The sequence below is a fragment of the Hemitrygon akajei genome, chromosome 25 (genome assembly GCF_048418815.1).
Source record: "Hemitrygon akajei chromosome 25, sHemAka1.3, whole genome shotgun sequence".
In the NCBI taxonomy this organism is placed as follows: domain Eukaryota; kingdom Metazoa; phylum Chordata; class Chondrichthyes; order Myliobatiformes; family Dasyatidae; genus Hemitrygon; species Hemitrygon akajei.
Window position 1 is genome coordinate 19,557,965 of NC_133148.1, and position 20,816 is coordinate 19,578,780.

A 20,816-nucleotide genomic window follows, 5' to 3' on the forward strand; every position below is an offset into this window, starting at 1 on the left:
CAACACACTGTGGGAAATAATGATGGGCAATAGGACACGTCACACAGACACCGTGACAACACACTGTGGGTAATAATGATGGGCAATAGGACACGTCACACAGACACCGTGACAACACACTGTGGGAAATAATGATGGGCAATAGGACACGTCAGACAGACACCGTGACAACACACTGTGGGTAATAATGATGAGCAATAGGACACGTCACACAGACACCGTGACAACACACTGTGGGTAATAATGATGGGCAATAGGACACGTCAGACAGACACCGTGACAACACACTGTGGGTAATAATGATGGGCAATAGGACACGTCAGACAGACACCGTGACAACACACTGTGGGTAATAATGATGGGCAATAGGACACGTCAGACAGACACCGTGACAACACACTGTGGGTAATAATGATGGGCAATAGGACACGTCACACAGACACCGTGACAACACACTGTGGGGAAATAATGATGGGCAACAGGACACGTCACACAGACACCGTGACAACACACTGTGGGTAATAATGATGGGCAATAGGACACGTCAGACAGACACCGTGACAACACACTGTGGGAAATAATGATGGGAAATAGGACACGTCACACAGACACCGTGACAACACACTGTGGGGAAATAATGATGGGCAACAGGACACGTCACACAGACACCGTGACAACACACTGTGGGTAATAATGATGGGCAATAGGACACGTCAGACAGACACCGTGACAACACACTGTGGGAAATAATGATGGGAAATAGGACACGTCACACAGACACCGTGACAACACACTGTGGGTAATAATGATGGGCAATAGGACACGTCACACAGACACCGTGACAACACACTGTGGGAAATAATGATGGGCAATAGGACACGTCACACAGACACAGTGACAACACACTGTGGGTAATAATGATGGGCAATAGGACACGTCACACAGACACCGTGACAACACACTGTGGGTAATAATGATGGGCAATAGGACACGTCAGACAGACACCGTGACAACGCACTGTGGGAAATAATGACGGGCAATAGGACACGTCACACAGACACCGTGACAACACACTGTGGGTAATAATGACGGGCAATAGGACACGTCACACAGACACCGTGACAACACACTGTGGGTAATAATGATGGGCAATAGGACACGTCAGACAGACACCGTGACAACACACTGTGGGTAATAATGATGGGCAATAGGACACGTCACACAGACACCGTGACAACACACTGTGGGTAATAATGACGGGCAATAGGACACGTCACACAGACACCGTGACAACACACTGTGGGTAATAATGATGGGCAATAGGACACGTCACACAGACACCGTGACAACACACTATGGGGAATAATGATGGGCAATAGGACACGTCACACAGACACCGTGACAACACACTGTGGGTAATAATGATGGGCAATAGGACACGTCACACAGACACCGTGACAACACACTGTGGGTAATAATGACGGGCAATAGGACACGTCACACAGACACCGTGACAACACACTATGGGTAATAATGATGGGCAATAGGACACGTCACACAGACACCGTGACAACACACTGTGGGTAATAATGATGGGCAATAGGACACGTCACACAGACACCGTGACAACACACTGTGGGTAATAATGACGGGCAATAGGACACGTCAGACAGACACCGTGACAACACACTGTGGGTAATAATGATGGGCAATAGGACACGTCACACAGACACCGTGACAACACACTATGGGGAATAATGATGGGCAATAGGACACGTCACACAGACACCGTGACAACACACTGTGGGTAATAATGACGGGCAATAGGACACGTCAGACAGACACCGTGACAACACACTGTGGGTAATAATGATGGGCAATAGGACACGTCACACAGACACCGTGACAACACACTATGGGGAATAATGATGGGCAATAGGACACGTCACACAGACACCGTGACAACACACTGTGGGTAATAATGATGGGCAATAGGACACGTCACACAGACACCGTGACAACACACTGTGGGTAATAATGACGGGCAATAGGACACGTCACACAGACACCGTGACAACACACTATGGGTAATAATGATGGGCAATAGGACACGTCACACAGACACCGTGACAACACACTGTGGGTAATAATGATGGGCAATAGGACACGTCACACAGACACCGTGACAACACACTGTGGGTAATAATGACGGGCAATAGGACACGTCACACAGACACCGTGACAACACACTATGGGTAATAATGATGGGCAATAGGACACGTCACACAGACACCGTGACAACACACTATGGGTAATAATGATGGGCAATAGGACACGTCACACAGACACCGTGACAACACACTGTGGGTAATAATAATGGGCAATAGGACACGTCACACAGACACCGTGACAACACACTGTGGGTAATAATGACGGGCAATAGGACACGTCACACAGACACCGTGACAACACACTATGGGTAATAATGACGGGCAATAGGACACGTCACACAGACACCGTGACAACACACTGTGGGTAATAATAATGGGCAATAGGACACGTCACACAGACACCGTGACAACACACTATGGGTAATAATGATGGGCAATAGGACACGTCACACAGACACCGTGACAACACACTGTGGGTAATAATGATGGGCAATAGGACACGTCAGACAGACACCGTGACAACACACTGTGGGTAATAATGACGGGCAATAGGACACGTCACACAGACACCGTGACAACACACTGTGGGAAATAATGATGGGCAATAGGACACGTCACACAGACACCGTGACAACACACTGTGGGTAATAATGATGGGCAATAGGACACGTCACACAGAAACCGTGACAACACACTGTGGGAAATAATGACGGGCAATAGGACACGTCACACAGACACCGTGACAACACACTGTGGGTAATAATGATGGGCAATAGGACACGTCACACAGACACCGTCACAACACACTGTGGGTAATAATGATGGGCAATAGGACACGTCACACAGACACCGTGACAACACACTGTGGGTAATAATGATGGGCAATAGGACACGTCACACAGACACCGTGACAACACACTGTGGGTAATAATGATGGGCAATAGGACACGTCACACAGACACCGTGACAACACACTGTGGGAAATAATGATGGGCAATAGGACACGTCACACAGACACCGTGACAACACACTGTGGGTAATAATGATGGGCAATAGGACACGTCACACAGACACCGTGACAACACACTGTGAGTAATAATGACGGGCAATAGGACACGTCAGACAGACACCGTGACAACACACTGTGGGTAATAATGACGGGCAATAGGACACGTCACACAGACACCGTGACAACACACTGTGGGAAATAATGACGGGCAATAGGACACGTCACACAGACACCGTGACAACACACTGTGGGTAATAATGATGGGAAATAGGACACATCACACAGACACCGTGACAACACACTGTGGGTAATAATGATGGGCAACAGGACACGTCACACAGACACCGTGACAACACACTGTGGGAAATAATGATGGGCAATAGGACACGTCACACAGACACCGTGACAACACACTGTGGGAAATAATGATGGGCAATAGGACACGTCACACAGACACCGTGACAACACTCTGTGGGTAATAATGATGGGCAACAGGACACGTCACACAGACACCGTGACAACGCACTGTGGGTAATAATGATGGGCAATAGGACACGTCACACAGACACCGTGACAACGCACTGTGGGTAATAATGATGGGCAACAGGACACGTCACACAGACACCGTAACAACGCACTGTGGGAAATAATGATGGGCAACAGGACACGTCACACAGACACCGTGACAACACACTGTGGGAAATAATGATGGGCAATAGGACACGTCACACAGACACCGTGACAACACACTGTGGGAAATAATGATGGGCAATAGGACACGTCACACAGACACCGTGACAACACACTGTGGGAAATAATGATGGGCAATAGGACACGTCACACAGACACCGTGACAACACTCTGTGGGTAATAATGATGGGCAACAGGACACGTCACACAGACACCGTGACAACGCACTGTGGGTAATAATGATGGGCAATAGGACACGTCACACAGACACCGTGACAACGCACTGTGGGTAATAATGATGGGCAATAGGACACGTCACACAGACACCGTGACAACACACTGTGGGTAATAATGATGGGCAATAGGACACGTCACACAGACACCGTGACAACACACTGAGTAATAATGACGGGCAATAGGACACGTCAGACAGACACCGTGACAACACACTGTGGGAAATAATGATGGGCAATAGGACACGTCACACAGACACCGTGACAACACACTGTGGGAAATAATGATGGGCAATAGGACACGTCACACAGACACCGTGACAACACACTGTGGGTAATAATGATGGGCAATAGGACACGTCACACAGACACCGTGACAACACACTGTGGGAAATAATGATGGGCAATAGGACACGTCACACAGACACCGTGACAACACACTGTGGGAAATAATGATGGGCAATAGGACACGTCACACAGACACCGTGACAACACACTTTGGGTAATAATGATGGGCAATAGGACACATCACACAGACACCGTGACAACACACTATGGGTAATAATGATGGGCAATAGGACACGTCACACAGACACCGTGACAACACACTGTGGGTAATAATGATGGGCAATAGGACACGTCACACAGACACCGTGACAACACACTGTGGGTACTAATGATGGGCAATAGGACACGTCACACAGACACCGTGACAACACACTGTGGGTACTAATGATGGGCAATAGGACACGTCACACAGACACCGTGACAACACACTGTGGGTACTAATGATGGGCAATAGGACACGTCACACAGACACCGTGACAACACACTGTGGGAAATAATGATGGGCAATAGGACACGTCAGACAGACACCGTGACAACACACTGTTTGAAATAATGATGGGCAATAGGACACGTCACACAGACACCGTGACAACACACTGTGGGAAATAATGATGGGCAATAGGACACGTCACACAGACACCGTGACAACACACTGTGGGAAATAATGATGGGCAATAGGACACGTCACACAGACACCGTGACAACACACTGTTTGAAATAATGATGGGCAATAGGACACGTCACACAGACACCGTGACAACACACTGTGGGTAATAATGATGGGCAATAGGACAGGTCACACAGACACAGTGACAACGCACTGTGGGAAATAATGATGGGCAATAGGACACGTCACACAGACACCGTGACAACACACTGTGGGTAATAATGATGGGCAATAGGACACGTCACACAGACACCGTGACAACACACTGTTTGAAATAATGATGGGCAATAGGACACGTCACACAGACACCGTGACAACACACTGTGGGTAATAATGATGGGCAATAGGACACGTCACACAGACACCGTGACAACACACTGTGGGTAATAATGACGGGCAATAGGACACGTCACACAGACACCGTGACAACACACTGTTTGAAATAATGATGGGCAATAGGACACGTCACACAGACACCGTGACAACACACTGTGGGTAATAATGATGGGCAATAGGACAGGTCACACAGACACAGTGACAACGCACTGTGGGAAATAATGATGGGCAATAGGACACGTCACACAGACACCGTGACAACACACTGTGGGAAATAATGATGGGCAATAGGACACGTCACACAGACACCGTGACAACACACTGTGGGAAATAATGATGGGCAATAGGACACGTCACACAGACACCGTGACAACACACTGTGGGAAATAATGATGGGCAATAGGACACGTCACACAGACACCGTGACAACACACTGTTTGAAATAATGATGGGCAATAGGACACGTCACACAGACACCGTGACAACACACTGTGGGTAATAATGATGGGCAATAGGACAGGTCACACAGACACAGTGACAACGCACTGTGGGAAATAATGATGGGCAATAGGACACGTCACACAGACACCGTGACAACACACTGTGGGTAATAATGATGGGCAATAGGACACGTCACACAGACACCGTGACAACACACTGTTTGAAATAATGATGGGCAATAGGACACGTCACACAGACACCGTGACAACACACTGTGGGTAATAATGATGGGCAATAGGACACGTCACACAGACACCGTGACAACACACTATGGGTAATAATGACGGGCAATAGGACACGTCACACAGACACCGTGACAACACACTGTTTGAAATAATGATGGGCAATAGGACACGTCACACAGACACCGTGACAACACACTGTGGGTAATAATGATGGGCAATAGGACAGGTCACACAGACACAGTGACAACGCACTGTGGGAAATAATGATGGGCAATAGGACACGTCACACAGACACCGTGACAACACACTGTGGGTAATAATGATGGGCAATAGGACACGTCACACAGACACCGTGACAACACACTGTTTGAAATAATGATGGGCAATAGGACACGTCACACAGACACCGTGACAACACACTGTGGGAAATAATGATGGGCAATAGGACACGTCACACAGACACCGTGACAACACACTGTGGGTAATAATGATGGGCAATAGGACACGTCACACAGACACCGTGACAACACACTGTGGGTAATAATGATGGGCAATAGGACACGTCAGACAGACACCGTGACAACACACTGTGGGTAATAATGATGGGAAATAGGACACGTCACACAGACACCGTGACAACACACTGTGGGTAATAATGATGGGCAATAGGACACGTCACACAGACATCGTGACAACACACTGTGGGTAATAATGATGGGCAATAGGACACGTCACACAGACACCGTGACAACACACTATGGGTAATAATGATGGGCAATAGGACACATCACACAGACATCGTGACAACACACTGTGGGTAATAATGATGGGCAATAGGACACGTCACACAGACACCGTGACAACACACTGTGGGTAATAATGATGGGCAATAGGACACGTCAGACAGACACCGTGACAACACACTGTGGGTAATAATGATGGGCAATAGGACACATCACACAGACACCGTGACAACACACTGTGGGTAATAATGATGGGCAATAGGACACGTCACACAGACATCGTGACAACACACTGTGGGTAATAATGATGGGCAATAGGACACGTCACACAGACACCGTGACAACACACTATGGGTAATAATGATGGGCAACAGGACACGTCACACAGACACCGTGACAACACACTGTGGGTAATAATGATGGGCAATAGGACACGTCACACAGACACCGTGACAACACACTGTGGGTAATAATGATGGGAAATAGGACACATCACACAGACACCGTGACAACACTCTGTGGGTAATAATGATGGGCAATAGGACACGTCACACAGACACCGTGACAACGCACTGTGGGTAATAATGATGGGCAACAGGACACGTCACACAGACACCGTAACAACGCACTGTGGGAAATAATGATGGGCAACAGGACACGTCACACAGACACCGTGACAACACACTGTGGGAAATAATGATGGGCAATAGGACACGTCACACAGACACCGTGACAACACACTGTGGGTAATAATGATGGGCAACAGGACACGTCACACAGACACCGTAACAACGCACTGTGGGTAATAATGATGGGCAATTGGACACGTCACACAGACACCGTGACAACGCACTGTGGGTAATAATGATGGGCAACAGGACACGTCACACAGACACCGTAACAACGCACTGTGGGAAATAATGATGGGCAACAGGACACGTCACACAGACACCGTGACAACACACTGTGGGAAATAATGATGGGCAATAGGACACGTCACACAGACACCGTGACAACACACTGTGGGAAATAATGATGGGCAATAGGACACGTCACACAGACACAGTGACAACACACTGTGGGTAATAATGATGGGCAATAGGACACGTCACACAGACACCGTGACAACACACTGTGGGAAATAATGATGGGCAATAGGACACGTCACACAGACACCGTGACAACACTCTGTGGGTAATAATGATGGGCAACAGGACACGTCACACAGACACCGTGACAACACACTGTGGGTAATAATGATGGGCAACAGGACACGTCACACAGACACCGTGACAACACACTGTGGGTAATAATGATGGGCAACAGGACACGTCACAGAGACACCGTAACAACGCACTATGTGGACAGATCCCTGTGGAAGCCGTGTAACCGCGTGCTGAAAGCTGCTCCACGTGAGAGCAAACTGATCTTGGGACTTCTCAGCGATGGGGTCGGAAAAGGAGGTATTAACCGGTGTTGTGATGGAAATGAGAAAGATTCTTTGGGTCTTAAAAGGCAAGAGCTCTGGACCCAGTTTTAACAATAAGGAGTTTATTTACAAGGGGAGAAAAAGCTTGGGAACAACACAAGTGGCTACAGTATTCGTACAAACGTGCTCAGAATAGAGGGGCGTGGGAAAAGTCGGGTCTGCAGTACAATACACGGGAAAACGGTGTGGGGACGGAGTACAAGTACACATACAAGCAGGGGAAAAGTAACTACAATACTTGACCCCCTTTGACTCAGGGCAAGCACAGCTCTTTGCTAAAGGGACAACAATAAACGCTCCCACAGCCCTATTCAATGCGCACCTTACCTGGAGTGAAGCAGGATGGTCCCTCGAGGTTGGCAAAAGAGAGCGAGCCAAGCACATGTAGCACCTTTTATAGGTCAGGGGGCCAACGGCTTGGTGCTAGACAGGTTAATCCAATTAAAGTGGCCAATGGTTAAGTGTGCATTGATTAGTTGGGAGCGGCGAAATGGTGACTGGCAGGTGGTGTGACCTCCGACCAGGTGAGGGCAGTGCTGTCACGGGACAGGCAGGTGGTGTGACCTCCGACTAGGTGAGGGCAGTGCTGTCACGGGACAGGCAGGTGGTGTGACCTCCGACCAGGTGGGGGCAGTGCTGTCACGGGACAGGCAGGTGGTGTGACCTCCGACCAGGTGAGGGCAGTGCTGTCACGGGACAGGCAGGTGGTGTGACCTCCGACCAGGTGAGGGCAGTGCTGTCACGTGAATAACAGTGTGGCGACCCACTTACTAGCACACTCGAACCGGCTCAGAATTAGCCAGCGTGCAGGCACAAAGGCTAGGTCCGCAACAAAGGGAGAAAGCCTGAGGGGGTTTCAGTATGTGCCTCTCGAAGCATCCGCGCGGGGGAGGGCGGATGGAGGGAGGCTTTAAAAGCAAGGCTGTGAAGTTCGAATAAACTTTAACTTTGACTGCAGTTTACCGACTCCGTGTCGTTATTTTAGCGCTGCGTGTAGCACACTGCTACAACAGCATAATAACTGCCGGTCCTGCAAGAGAGGTCCGCGGAGGGGCAAACCGATTTAACTGGCCACAATCAATGGCCACAAAGGACAAGTAATGCAGCACCATGGGACGTCGCAACGGGGCCAGATCCATGCCTTGCAGATACAATCACAACATTTAAAAGCCATTTGCACAGGTAGGATGAGATGGGTGTGGGCTTGAAACAGACATCACAGTCAGCGTGGCTGATGTGGGCTCTAGTTTCTATTTCAGCGGCAACAGAGATTCTGCAGGATTTACTCAGAGGGTCAGGCAGCATCGGAGTGTGAGAGGGATTTGGGTCATTTCTCTGTTACACAGCTTTATGGATATAACTCTCCCAGGGCGCTCATTCTAATATCAGAGGCCTGAAGAGGTGTAGGCAGCTACTCAGTATTGCAATGAAGTGGTCAAAGTTCAAATTTATTTTTTTTAATCGAAGTACATATACGTCACCATATAATACTTCAAGATTCATTTTTCTGCAGGCATTCACAGTAGAACAAAGAAATTCAATAGAATCGATGAAAAACCACAGACAAAGACTGACAAACAGCCAATGCGCAAAAGACGAACCATGCAAATAAAAAACGGAATAACTGTTACTGAGAACATGAGCTGTAGAGTCCTTGAAAGTGAGTCTGTAGGTTGTGGAATCAGTTCAGGTTGTAGTTGAGGTTATTCGCTCTGGTTCAGGAACCTGATGGTTGAAGGATAATAACTCTTCGTGAACCTGGTGGTGTGGGACCTGAGGCTCCTGTACCTCCTTCCCGAAGGCAGAAGTGGGAAGAGAGCACGGCCTGGATGGTGGAGGCTGCTTTCCTGCGGCAGCGCTCCTTGTAGATGTGCTCAGTGGTGGGGAGAGTAGGTGCAGAGCTGACTCGATGGATTGAACGGCCTAATTCTGCTCCTATGTCCCGTGGTCTTGTGATGGACTGGGGTGTGTCAACCACTTCTTTGCAGGCTTTTACATTTTAGGACATTGGTGCTGTTAGAAGTTTGGCAAAGTTTTAGAGGACATGCCAAGTTACACAAACTTCTAAGAAAGTAGAGGTGCTGCTGTGTTTTCTTTGCAATGGCACTTACATGCTCGTGCTAGGACAGATCTTCTGCATGATAATGCTAAGGAATTTAAATGTGCTGGCCCTGTCCACCTCCAATCCCCTACTGAGGACTGGCACCTGGACCTCTGGTTTCCTCCTGAAGTCAGTAATCAGCTCCTTGGTTTTGCTGACCTTGAGTGAGAGGTTGTTGTTGTGGAACCTCTCAGCCAGATTTTCACCATCTTTGATTTGAACATCAACAGAGCAAACTTAAATATGGCATTAGTGACGTTCCTAGCCTCACCCTCATAGTAGAGCAGGGGTCTGAGCACATGTGATGAGTGGGGGTGATGTTGCTCCCAATCTATACTGACTGGGGTTTGCAAGTGAGGAAATCGTGGATCCAGTTGCAGTGTTACAGGCAGCGTTCTTCAGGAGAGCTGCTCTCCGAGATGGAGACAAGATACCCAACCAGCTGATTTAACCAGAGCTGAAGATTTATTCCCAAAATCCCTAACAATTACCCCTCTATGAACATTAGCAGCCCAAGCGATGTCGCATTGTTGTTTGTGGGGAGCTTGCTGTGTGTGCATCCTCTGAACTTAAGAGAATCAAGCAATAAAACGGGGGAGGGGGGTGCGAAATACGATTAAAGGCATTATTTAAATATCAGTTTAAACAAGTGTGTAGACTACATTACCCAGACGCCACCGAGTCGGAGGATGCCAACCGTGCACAAATACCGGATATGACGCCACAACCCGCCCAGCGGGAGCGCAACAGAGGAGCTTCTGGAGGCAAATGGCGGATGGCGGGCCTGGTTGCAAGTGTAGTGAACACCAAATACCGGGACTGAGGAACAGCCCTCGACTCCGGGAGAGTCGGTAGGGACGCTACAAACAGCGCGGGACGCCGCAATGAGGCCAAACCCTCCCCAACCCCGTTCCTTTTCCGCCCCGAAGCGCCGGGGAATCCCCAATCGCGATCCACGGAGGTCCGAACCTACATGCGCGCTGGAGGAATAGAGCGGTGGCCCGCCTGCTTAGAATTGTGGGTAAAGGGACAGCCATTAATTGCCCTGAGCCAGATTCGGATTGGGAGCTGGTAGTGGGGTTTCCAGACCCTGTCGAGCTCTCAAATCCGAAGAGGCAACGGCTGGAGCCGAAACTCAGTAACTGAAAAAAGACTTTTTATCTGTGTCGGTTCATTTAATTGATCCACATAATGTGAGAATAATTGTGAATTGTAAATTTTAATAACCAGTGTAAAAGTTCCCAAGTGAATGGGAGTGGTTGATGAGAATTGTTGAGAGGAAAATATAGGATTAATAGTGTAAATGGGTGATTATGGCTGGGCCAAAGGACCCAAAAGGATTCTGTTATGTATCATCCTATGAATTATAAGAAATAAATAGTTGACAATTTTTTAGAGTCTTGATTTTGAAAATAGAAAAGAGTTGAAATGGTGAATTTGGGCTCTGTAGATACAATGTAGAATAGGCCGTTCAAGCCTAAAGACAGGACAATCTGCAATAACCATAAGACATAGGTGCAGAATGAGGCCATTCAGCCCATTGAGGCTGGTCTCCCATTTCATCATGGCTGAATAAAGAGCCCTATACTACTTTGGTTAGCACCCAAAGAAATCCCACACTTTCCATGGGGAGGACATTGGAACTGAAGTCCAACACCCCCTGCCCCCAGCTGTAATAGGGTCGCGCTAACCGCTATGCAGCATGGTGTCGTGTATTCTGCACCAACACGAATGTAAAGGGAGACTTATCTTTCGGCAAACCAGTTATCGGTGGTGTTCTGGGACCCTTCCCTTTCTCCTCAGACAAGACCTCTGTCTGACACCGCAGTCTACCATTGACGGAGCTCACCAGTTACTTTCAACAGCCAAAGCCCGGCTCTTCCGAGACCATCGAGGAGGAAGTTTTTAACTGATGCTGTTGCTGTTTTTTTAAAATTGTGATGTTTCTGAACTCTTCGGTTGTTTATTGGGAGCTACAGTCCCCTGAGATGGTTGAACAAAATTGTAGCAGAGGGATTGGAGGTGGTATAAAGTGAGAGTGCATGTCAATCAGACAGTTAGGAATATGCGAGTTGCTTCTGCATCGGGAAGTTAACCGTTAAGGACTGCGGCCAAGTTTGATGTACCAGTTTTGCTGTTGGTCCAGAGTGGGTGAAAGTGTGCTGTGAGGAGGGAGCAGGGCGGCTTCGAGGGTCGAGGAGCAGGGCGGCTTCGAGGGTCGAGGAGCAGGGCGGCTTCGAGGGTCGAGGAGCAGGATTTGTGCATGGGTGAGAATAGGCAAGTGGAATATATCATGGAAACCTGAATTCATCGTTTGGGTGGAATATATAGAGCTGTGGTTAACATTTTAAATTGCTCAGGATTTGAAAAGTTTGGATTTCCACAGCAAGCTAGGAGTCCTCGTATGTGAGTCATTGAAAGGCACCTGTGTATGTACTGTTCAAAGTAAATTTATTATCAAAGTGTAGGTATGTTACTATTTGCAGCTCTGAGATTATTATTTCCAAATCCAAAGAAGCACAATGGAATCAATGAAAAACCACACACGGCAAACAACCAGTGTGTAAAGGACAGCAAACTGTGCAAATATTGAAAAAACACAAAAATAACAGAAGCAATAAATATCGAGTGCAAGAGATGAAGAGTCCTTGCAAGTGAGTCCATAGGTTGTGGGAACGGTTCAGAGACGGGGCGAGTGAAGTTCTCCCCTTTGGTTCAAGAGCCTGATGGTTGAGGGGTAATAACTGTTCCTGAACCTAGCGGTGTGGGTCCCGAGACTCCTGTACCCTCCTTCCTGATGGCGGCAGTGGGAAGAGAGCATGGCCTGTATGGGGGGGTGGGGGGGGGGGGCCCTGGTGATGGATGCTGCTTTCCTACGGCAGAGGACATTTCCTCACCCTTTCACTCTCGATAAACCTGTAGCATCTCTTTGGATTTTCTTTAGCTTTGTCTGCCGGGTTCAAGTGATGTCTTCCTTTCGTCCCCCAGACTTGCCTCGTAAGGGTCCTCCTAACTCTGTGCGTCAAGGGAATCGCTTGGTTTTGGTTGCCCCTAGCCGATGTAAACCTCTTCTTCTGACCGTCTGTCATCAACCCGTGTCCCTCAAGCATGACGGCCTTGGCCTTCACGGGAGCGTGCTGCCCCGACTCTTAATATCACATTTTATAAGCCTCCCGCAAACTAGCCCTCCCTTTACCTGCAGACAGCGTCACCCAGTCGAGCTCAGCAAGAGAGAGCCCATCTCTGAGGCGGTACAGCTACCAGGTCAGAACTGACCGGGGGGGGGTTACACTGTTCTGTCTCAATGCCCTCCCTGCACTTACTGGTGATGTTTTTAATGTTTTACAGGATATCCAAGGTGCAAGGTTTGCAAATGGGAATCTCGGACGTTCTAACAGGACGGGTCTGAAGCCTCGCACAGTTCACCAGCAGCCGAATCGCGTCGTCCCGCGAGTGTGGAAGGAGAGACGCTTTTGGGCTTTCAGACTTCAAATCTCAGGCACTGAGATGCCCGCGAAGGGCACTGAGCGTGTCTCAGCCGGGGAGACGCGACACCGCCCAACCTGGGAAAGGAGAAAATGACAGAGTGTCAGGATTATCTTGAACCGGTTGGCGGAGAAACCCTGTAAACTTTCTTCGCCGTCTGGAAGGATGGGAAAGAACCACTCGTTGGAAATGGAGTGCGAAATGTCCTCACCCGATCCGTGGCTGAGTGTGTTCATGTCATCGGACTCTTTGCACCGGTGAAGGTATCTCATCGGGGAATATTTTCATGGGATCACATTCTAACACTTACCTATTTGAGCAAAGTAATTCACTCGGTCATCGTTTACCGCTAACAGAACATCCCTGCCACACTTCACTCGGAGGATGGAGGGCTCTGGAGAGAGATCGTTCTCCTGCTCGGAGTGTGGGAAAGGATTCACTCGGTCCTCCCACTTAGAGCTGCACCAGGTGGCTCACACTGGGGAGAGGCCGTTCACCTGCTCCGTCTGCGGGCGGGCGTTCACAAACTCCTTCAACCTGCAGAGGCACCAGCGGGTTCACACCGGGGAGCGGCCGTTTGTCTGCTCCGAGTGCGGGAAGGGATTCACTCGCTCCACTCACCTGCTGAGACACCAGCAAGTCCACACCGGGGAGAAGATGTTCACCTGCTCCGAGTGCGGGAAGGGGTTCATCCGGTCTTCCAGCCTGCTGATACACCAGAGAAGCCACACGGAGGAGAGACCGTACACCTGTTCCGAGTGCGGGAGGGGATTCACTCAGTCCTTTACCCTCCTGAGGCACCAGCGGGTCCACACCGGGGAGAAACTGTTCAGCTGCCCCGAGTGTGGGAAGGGATTTACTCGGTCAGCCTACTTGGCGATCCACAAGCGTATTCACACAGGAGAGAAACCGTTCTTGTGCCTTGAATGCGGGAAGGGGTTCACCCAGTCGTCTCACCTGGTGACGCACCAGCGTATTCACACCAGGGACGGGCTGTTCACCTGCTCCGTGTGCGGGAAGGGATTCATTCAGTCGTCCAACCTGCTGAGGCACCAGCGGGTCCACAACGAGGAGAGGCCGTTCATCTGCTCCGAGTGTGGGAAGGGCTTCACTCAGTCGTCTGGACTTCAGAGACACCAACAGATTCACTCTGGGGAGAGATCGTTCAACTGCTCTGAGTGTGGGAAGAGCTTCTGTCGATCATCTGACCTCCTGATGCATCAGGGGATTCACACTGGGGAGAGACCGTACGTCTGTACCCTGTGTGGGAAGGGGTTCGCTTGGTCTTCCCACCTCTTGAGACACCAACGATCTCACACTGAAGAGAAGGTTTAAATGTGCGGTAAGTATGTGGGACATTTAAACAGGGCAGCTGCTGAGACAGCGGTGAGTTCACAAGTGACTGCAGGAACTGATTCTGCAGTTATTGCTGCTGTGAGCACACCCAGGTTTGGACCCTGGTCACTGGACACATTTGGGTTGTTTCCCCTGGGACTGCAGGTACCAACACAGACAAAATGCTGGAGGAATTCAGCATCGACCTGACCAATTCCTCTCCAACACCCTCCTGCATCTGGCAGAACTGGTCCTCACCTCCAACAACTTTTCCTTCAACTCCTCCCACTTTCTCCAGACTCGAGGGGTACTCACATGGGCCCCAGCTATGCCTGCCTCGTCATTGGCTACGGAGAGCAGTCCATGTTCCCCAGCCCTCCCTCTGCTACACTGATGGCTGCTTTCGACATGCTTCATGCACCCGTCTGAGGGCATCAGTTTCCTCGACTTTGCCTCTAACTTCCACCCTGCCCTTAAAATCACTCGGTCCACTTCGGACACCACCATCCCGGCATCTTTCATAAACCTACTGATTCCCACAGTCATCTCGACCAACCTCTTCCCACCCTATGTCCTGTAAAAATGCTATTCCCTTTTCCCAGTTTCTTCACCTCAGCCGCGTCTGTTCCCAGGCCACGGTTCTGTTCCAGGATATCGGAGATGTAGTTCCTTAAAGAGTGAGGTTTCCCTTCCTCCACCATTGATGCTGCCCTCACCCGCATCTCCTGTATTTCCCGAACATCGACGCTCACCCCGTCTTCCCGCTGCTTTAATAGGGATAGAGTTCCTCGTCCTTCCCTGCCACCGCACCCAACATGTTATCCTCCGCAACTCCCACCACCTGCAGAGGGATCCTACCACTCATCCCCTCTCCACTTTCTGCAGCGACTGCTGCCTCTACGATTCCATAAGACGAAAAGGTATAGGAGCAGAATTAGGCCATTTGGCCCATTGAGTCTCCCCCAGCCTTGCCCAGTTGTCCTTCCCCACTGATCTCCCTCCCTCCCGGCACTTGCGTCTGTAAGTGGCCGAAGTGCTCCACCTGCCCACTCACCCCCTCCCTCACCTCCATTCAGGGCCCGACCAGTCCTCCTGGGTGAGACAACAGTTCAGCTGTGAATCTCCTGTATCCAGTGCTCCCGACGTGGCCTCCTCTACGTTGGTGAGACCCAGCGTAAATCGTCGAGCACCTCTGCTCCATCCGCCACAAGTTGGCCAAACGTTTTAATTCCGATTTCCATTTGTGTTCCGACACGTCGGTCCATGACTCCCTTGTGTGCCGAGATAATGCCACCCGTAGAGGAGCAACACCTTGTACTCCATCTGGGTGTAAACTTAAATTTGCCAGACCAGATAACCACACCACAACCAGTTCTTTACTTTGTCCTTTCACCAGTTTATTTGTTCGAACTCAGCCGGCGAGAAGCTCGGAGCCAGGCGTCAGGGAGACAGAATACCGCTCTCTCTCTCTCTCTGGCAGCTCGTGACGAGCTGACTAACATGCAGAAACGTTACAGTTTATAGAACTAGGAAACACAGAGCACTTTAGCAAAACTGGTATTCTTCACCAGGCCTGTTGGAGCAAAACTTAATTACTTAGATAAGAGAGTCCACTAAATCAAAGTTTTAATTACAAATGAATGTTCTGTTCAATCCTTATCAGTTATTCCCTTTGCTGGGTCCTGACTTAATTACAGACAGGTGTTCATTCCTGTCTTTATCAGTTAGTCCTCCCTTTCCCTGAATAAAGAGGGAACTGAGCTGAATTAGTGCGGAACCGTAAGTCAGGATGTGGGCGACCCATGAGAACCCAACGCCCATATCAGTATCGTGAGACAGCTGTGAGTTGTTAATCTAAAGAAGCCACAGGCAGATTCCTTGGTGAAGGACAAGAAGAAATTGTACCGTATCCAGACAGAGCACACATAAGTTTGCACTTAATTTTAACCCGTTATTTACAAGAGTCCAAGAATCATTTCTTACCTCCCCCAATTCCCGTAACACTTCATCATGGGTACCCTGCAACCTGATGGCATGAATATTGATTTCACTTTCTGGTAAACAAATTCCCTTTCTCCCCCCCACCCCCAACCATCTTCCTCTATTCCCCACTGACCTTTTACCTCTTCTCACTTGCCTATCACCTCCCCGTGGTTCCCCTCCTTCAATGGTCCAGTCTCCTGTCCTATCAGATTCTTCCTCCAGCCCTTAACCTTTACCACCTACTTGACTTCACTTATCACCTTCCAGCCAGCGTAGTTCCTCCCCACCCCCCGCCTTTGCAGTCTCGATGTGAAATGTTGACTATCCGTTTATCTGTCTTCTGCATCAATTGTAAATAGATCTGTGTGAATGAACTGGGCTTGAGGATGTGGAGAAACTTTGAGGGAATGCAGACGAGCTGAAGGGACGGGCATGGACATGGCAGATGGAGTCAAATGTGGGGAAATAGGAGATCATCAACTTTGGTTCCTGGCCTGTTTGTATATCTGTGCAAGAACCTTTAAAACAATGCTATTACCTCTTGTTTCCGTACCTGCCTTGGGAGTGCAATCCAGACACATACCACACTCTGTGTGTAAATTAAATCTTGCTGTATAATTCTCTTTTAATCATTCTCCCTCTCACCTTAAACCCATGGCTTCTACTGTTGGACATTTTCAATCTGGGAGAAACACTCACTCTGACTAATTGTCTATGCCCCTCATAATTTTAGATACTTTCTAAAGTTATGAGGCATAATTTTTTACCAGGTATTTAAAGATAATTCCATTCAAATCCCCTTTAGAACTCCCTTTCACATTAAGCCTATCCCCTCTTACTTTTGATACCCCTACCATGGGTAAAAGTTTCTTTCTTTTTAAACCTGTTTATTGATTTTCGAACAAAACATAATAACAATAAAAAGATAGAATGGGAGTACAAGGTGAATAGAACAGTATATACAGTAACAACTATTAGTAACACAAATGTGCCAAATCTCCCAAATTCATCCTGTATTTATCAGAATCAGACTTTAATCGCCAAGTACCTATGCACATACAAGGAATTTACTTCCGGCAGATGTTGTCTCTCTGCTCATAACAATAATAATGATAAATATAAATGAAAATATAGATTATACATACAGGTAGTGCAATCCAAGTAATAGTTAGCCGACAGTTAACCGGCAGTTAACTGTTCAGCAAAGTGACCGCAGTAGGGAAAAAACTTCTCCAGTGCCTATTAGTCTTAGTCTGGAGGGATCTGAAGCGCCTACCAGACGGAAGCAGATCAAACAGTCCGTGCGCAGGATGGGAGGAGTCCTTTATGATGTTCCCCGCCCTCTTCTTCAACCTGGAAGAGTACAGGTCCACAATAGAGGGCAGGGAGGCTCCAATGATGCGCTCGGCAGTCCTCACTGTGCGCTGTAGTCTGGTTCTATCCTGCTTGGTGGCGGCTCCAAACCACACAATGATGGAGGTGCACAGGACAGACTCAATGACTGCAGTGTAGAACTGCAGCAGCAATTCCTGAGGCAGACTGTATTTCCTCAAGAGCCGCAGGAATGAAAAAAACCCCCAAAATGAATAAAAAAAATATAAAAAAACAACTAATTGACTTGAAAATAAACAGAGAAAAAAAACCTGGGCTGTTATATTACAACAGATATGAACAGTAGTGTCGATAACTCCGCTGTTCTATCCAAATAATTAAAGGTAATAAAAGAGGTTCAGGAAAGGTCAATTTAGCTCATGTGAAACTGTTGAATAAATGGTCTCCAGGATTCTTCAAATTTAACCGAAGGGTCAAAAATAACACTTCTAATTTTCTCTAAATTTAAACAAGATATAGTTTGGGAAAACCATTGGAACGTAGTTGGAGGATTAATCTCTTTCCAGTTCAATAAAATGGATCTTCTGGCCATTAATGTAACAAATGCAGTCATCCGACGAGCCGATGGGGACAAATGACTATCATCCACCATTGGTAAGCCAAAATTGCAGTGATAGGGTGAGGGTGTAAATTAATACTCAAAACTGTTGAAAGAATACCAAAAATATATTTCCAATATTTCTCCAAAAGAGGGCAGGACCAAAACATAGGAGTCAAAGAGGCTACTTCAGAATGACATCTATCACAGATAGGATTAATATGGGAGTAAAAATGAGCAAGTTCTCTCCTTAGACACATAAGCCTTATGCACCACCTTAAATTGTATCAACGTGTGTTTAGCACATATAGAAGAAGAGTTAACTAAATGTAAATTTTTTTCCCATTTCTCTGTGGGTAAGAAAAATTCCTTTTGTTCTTTCTAAACTGAATAAACAAATGGTTAACCCAATAGTTAAATATACATTACGAATTTGGTTTCAATTTCATAAATTTTTTGGTTTGAATAAGTTTATCTTATCGAGCCCTATTATATCTAATTTCCCTTTTCAACCCTCTGTTACGGATCAAGCCTTTTTGATATGGAAAATGAAGGGTATAATATGCTTTCGCGACCTATTCATGGATAACTGTTGTATGTCTTTTGAACAGTTGTCTAATAAATATAATTTACCCAGATCCCATTTTTTTTAGATATTTACAAATTAGAAACTCTTTGATTAATATGTTGCAGACTTTTCTGAATTCATACCCAACGGACATCTTGGAAATTTTTTTAGTTTTAAACCCTTATCAGAAGGGTTTAATAGCAACCATTTATGATATGATCATGAAAATACAGCCACATGGGTAAAAGATTCTGACTGTATTCACTGTCTGTGCCTCTTATACTATTAAATACCTCTGTCAGTCACCCCGCAGCCTCACTCTATCCAGGAATACATCCCCGCACTTTCCAATCCCTCCCCATAACTCGGACTCTCCACCAGGTAATGTCCAGGTTGTGGCTGCCAGTGAGATGCCAAGTATCCCATCAGCCTCTGGGAGGACCCCCTGCTGACTCAGAAGAGACGCTGGGAACCAGAAACTAAAAAGCATGGTGGGGAAGGGAGGTCACATGATTGACACCTGATCTGTATCAAGCTGAGACAACTTTTTTTTTAAACATTTTTTTATTAGTTTTTCAAAACATTTTACAAATTAAAAACCCCAAATCCCAATGAGGAGCATTAATACAGTGCAAAATTAAGCGTACAATAACAATATGCTACAAAGGAAGAGAATTTAACAAAAAAGCACCTAAATTAAAGACAGGTAAGCTTAGTGTCCTCCCCAAGCCCCACAACACAAGATAAAAAACAACAACAACTCCAGACCGACCACACTACAATATAGAGAGTATAAGTCCGGACAGTCAAACTCCCAGACTGTGAATACACTTAGCAACAGAGGATAATAATGCCTACTACCAGAAAAAAAAAGGGAGCTGAAAGCAAGGGACTGAAAAGAAGGAAAAAAAAACCCTAGTCAGGAGGAAGGTTATGAAAGTACTCGATAAAAGGTCCCCAGACCTTATGGAACTTTAGATCCAAATTAAGAACTGAATAATGAATTTTTTCGAGGTCCAAGCAGGCCATAATGTCGTTAAG

General features: G+C 47.6%; 1 protein-coding gene across 1 annotated transcript; it reads left to right on the plus strand.

Moving 5' to 3' along the window:
- The first annotated feature begins 11,208 nt into the window (after window positions 1-11,208).
- Window positions 11,209-17,429, plus strand: LOC140716414 (uncharacterized). The gene is made up of 2 exons (XM_073029118.1): window positions 11,209-11,324; window positions 13,822-17,429. Exon 2 carries the CDS (start codon window positions 14,344-14,346, stop codon window positions 15,292-15,294), a length of 951 nt encoding a protein of 316 aa, XP_072885219.1. The 5' UTR covers window positions 11,209-11,324; window positions 13,822-14,343; the 3' UTR covers window positions 15,295-17,429.
- The last annotated feature ends 3,387 nt before the right edge of the window (window positions 17,430-20,816 follow it).